Genomic DNA, 2,929 nt, shown 5'->3' on the forward strand with positions numbered 1-2,929 from the left:
AGGGAAAAAATGATGTGCTATGAAATAGAAAATATCAGGAATGACCATGAGAGACTCACTTGGTATGAACAATACTGAGGTAGACAGCCCAATGTCATACATATATGTTGTACTTACTAAATATTTTATGCTCTAAAGTGTCTAAAACAAAAAGCATAATTATACTCCTGACTTTGTGCAAGTAGGAGCAGCCACAAGCCATAATACACCCAGGCTATCATATTGCTACAGTTTTTCTTTGGAAGTAATATTTGCTTTGCTGGGGAAATACCTCCCACATGCTCCCTCCCAGGCCTAACACTCTGGCTTCACAGGCACATGGCATGGCGGCAGCTGGTGATATGCTACATTGAACAACCTGTCAAACCTGATTTCATACTGTGATCTGTTTTCAGGTAACATTACCCCGGGATAAAAACCATACGATAATAAAAATAAAAATACAAGTTATACAACACTATTGCTTTTGATAACCATCAAACATTTAACATTCACTCATTTGACATTGTTCCACTCCAGCAAAGATGACAACCTATCAAACTTACAACTGATAGTCTTACCCAATGTTAAACTTGCTGTACATTTGCCCAAACAGCCAGGGGATGACCACAGCTCTCAGGAGCACAGCCAGCGGTGCAGAGGCGTTAACGAGGGCGATCTCCGCGACTGTGGTGCCGTTCAGGTTACTGACGAAGGCTTCCTTCTCTGTCTTGTAAGACATGGTGTTTGATTGGTTCAGAAGCTCAACTGGTGGTAGAACAAATTAACTGTTACAGAGGTACCAGGAAACACTAGTGCTCAACCAAGGACGTTATAACGTCCTTGGCTCAACATAACACTAAAGAAATGGCAAATAAAATACCCAACATGTCATCATCACCCCCTCCCCTCACGATCTTGGCCGGTGGTATCCTTGCGTTAACATTACTTACGGTTTTCATTGATAAAATCTTGTCAACGCCCTGTTGAGCAATGTATCCTCAGCCAATAAGAACACGGTTTTATCCCCGTAAACAGGTACATTCGAGACGTAGCATCGCAAAACGCGGTTATTTCACAGAACACCGGCACAGTTCTGATCCATTTCCGCCATCATGGAATGTTCGACTTGTCAAAGGGGAGGTCAAAGGTACATTTCTGTAATTGAAAAAAATTTAAAGCCTTTTGAAATCCCATTTACACAAAAAATATTATTTTATATGATGTTTTTATGATTAAATACCTTACTGATTAAAGTAAAACGTTGTGTCATGTATAAGTTGTGACGAGACTATAAACTACGCATCCCTATGACTAGTGGTTCCTACCCGAACTGTACAAAGGTCAAGCGCGGGAGTTTTGAAGCTGACCTTGCCTCATGTCGTCTGCAATGCCCCGACAACGCCTTCTGTCACTCCAATATTGTTGTTTTTCTGTAAAGTTACCAGAGCATGCCGAGATGCACGGCTTTCGCGAATTTCCAAGAAACACACTGACTAATCTTCTGTTCGGTCACTATGGTGATGCCTGATGACTCAAAAAGGCCAATCCCATACAGTCAAACCTGTATTAGCGACCACCTTTGCAAAGCTCGCATGTGTTTAGTAGCGTTTAGCTAATATCTGTAGTGGATCCAGTATGCGGAACGCTGTAACTACCTACGACGTTTTTATATTCTCGACAAAGGCAAGTTGATATCGAACTTTCTTATACTAAGGCGTATACAAGGAATCAAAGAAATCACAATGAAAGAGTGCTTATATTTTGTGGGTGTATCCTTGGCCACAACCACGACCTCGTCAGCTTTTATTGGATCTACTGTTAAGTCCTTCAAACATACATGTACAAAATAGTAAAAGATTTGTTTTTCAATACGTTCACACTAAGATATGTGATCTGAAGTATCTACTGAAACACAAATATTCTATTGTGACTTTTAGCCCTTAGATGAAAATGTAAGAACCCAAGGTGAGTCGATACTGTGTATCATGAAAATACTGGTTTAACTTTTGATATAGAGTGCAATATTGTAGATAATTGGTAGATAGCGCTATTATTGCATTAGGCAGCTGTCTGACATGTTGAGTATTGCAAACACAACAATAAACTATCTAATAATCAATAAGCAGTGTAAGTCTCCATACTTCTTTTGCTTATCTTAAACTCGTTTCTTTTGCTTTTTTTCTTCATTTTGCTGATAATAACGTTAGATAACATGTAGCGCAATGCCAACCATACTTATCAAAGTTGCATATGTTCTATTTAATTGCAAATACGTGCCCGAAGACTAATTGCAAGCACAAACAACACATTATACATTGCATCTGATAATTGATGCGTCTTCGTATTTGGTCCCAAGATTAGAAAACCAGGATACACAGAGATTTTCATCTGTTCCAATTCCTGGGTAGTATAGCGAAATGCTTACCAATATACCATCCATAGAACGGTGATGTTCCAAATGCCATAATTGTGAAGATAACCATTACCATGATAAATATTAACACATGATATCATGATAAATAGATAAGACACTTTGCATTTTCTCCCTAAACATCTTTCCTGGAGGCACTTGTGACCGTTCTAAAACTGGAATTAAGGCTAGTTTCCACCCTCTCAAGCCTCTCAGGTTTGAAATAGAATGCACAAGCTTTGCTACACCTCCTCTGCTTTCTTTTTGCAACGGAACACCTTCACTCTATTTTCCTCGTCCCAGAGAACTTGTTCCACGTCAAACTTTTTGCTGAGGATGTTCTCGTAAAACTCTCCGTCCGTGTCAAACCTGAACTTGTTGGCGAGTATGAGGGTAGTCTGCGGGCCGCACACGTGCATGAGGGTCCGCATCAGCTCGGGGAACGTGCGCTTGATGTAGACGATGTCCGCCCCGAGGACGTAGTCGTACTGCGGGATGAAGCCGTCCAGGTCGTCGCTGCCCCACTCCAGGCGGCGG

The 2,929-nt window shown here is 40.9% G+C and overlaps 1 protein-coding gene across 1 annotated transcript in view; it reads right to left on the reverse strand.

Annotated features, from left to right (window-relative positions):
• The window catches only part of LOC118431474 (phosphatidylinositol-glycan biosynthesis class W protein-like), a 5,136-nt gene extending 4,392 nt beyond the window's left edge, over positions 1-744 (reverse strand). Inside the window, exon 1 of the mRNA XM_035842715.1 lies at positions 560-744. Within this exon, the coding sequence (XP_035698608.1) occupies positions 560-721 (162 nt within the window). The 5' untranslated portion in view covers positions 722-744. The remainder of the gene's footprint in view (positions 1-559) is intronic.
• Positions 745-2,929: the final 2,185 nt, after the last annotated feature.

The sequence above is a fragment of the Branchiostoma floridae genome, chromosome 15, assembly GCF_000003815.2.
Source record: "Branchiostoma floridae strain S238N-H82 chromosome 15, Bfl_VNyyK, whole genome shotgun sequence".
Lineage (NCBI taxonomy): Eukaryota > Metazoa > Chordata > Leptocardii > Amphioxiformes > Branchiostomatidae > Branchiostoma > Branchiostoma floridae.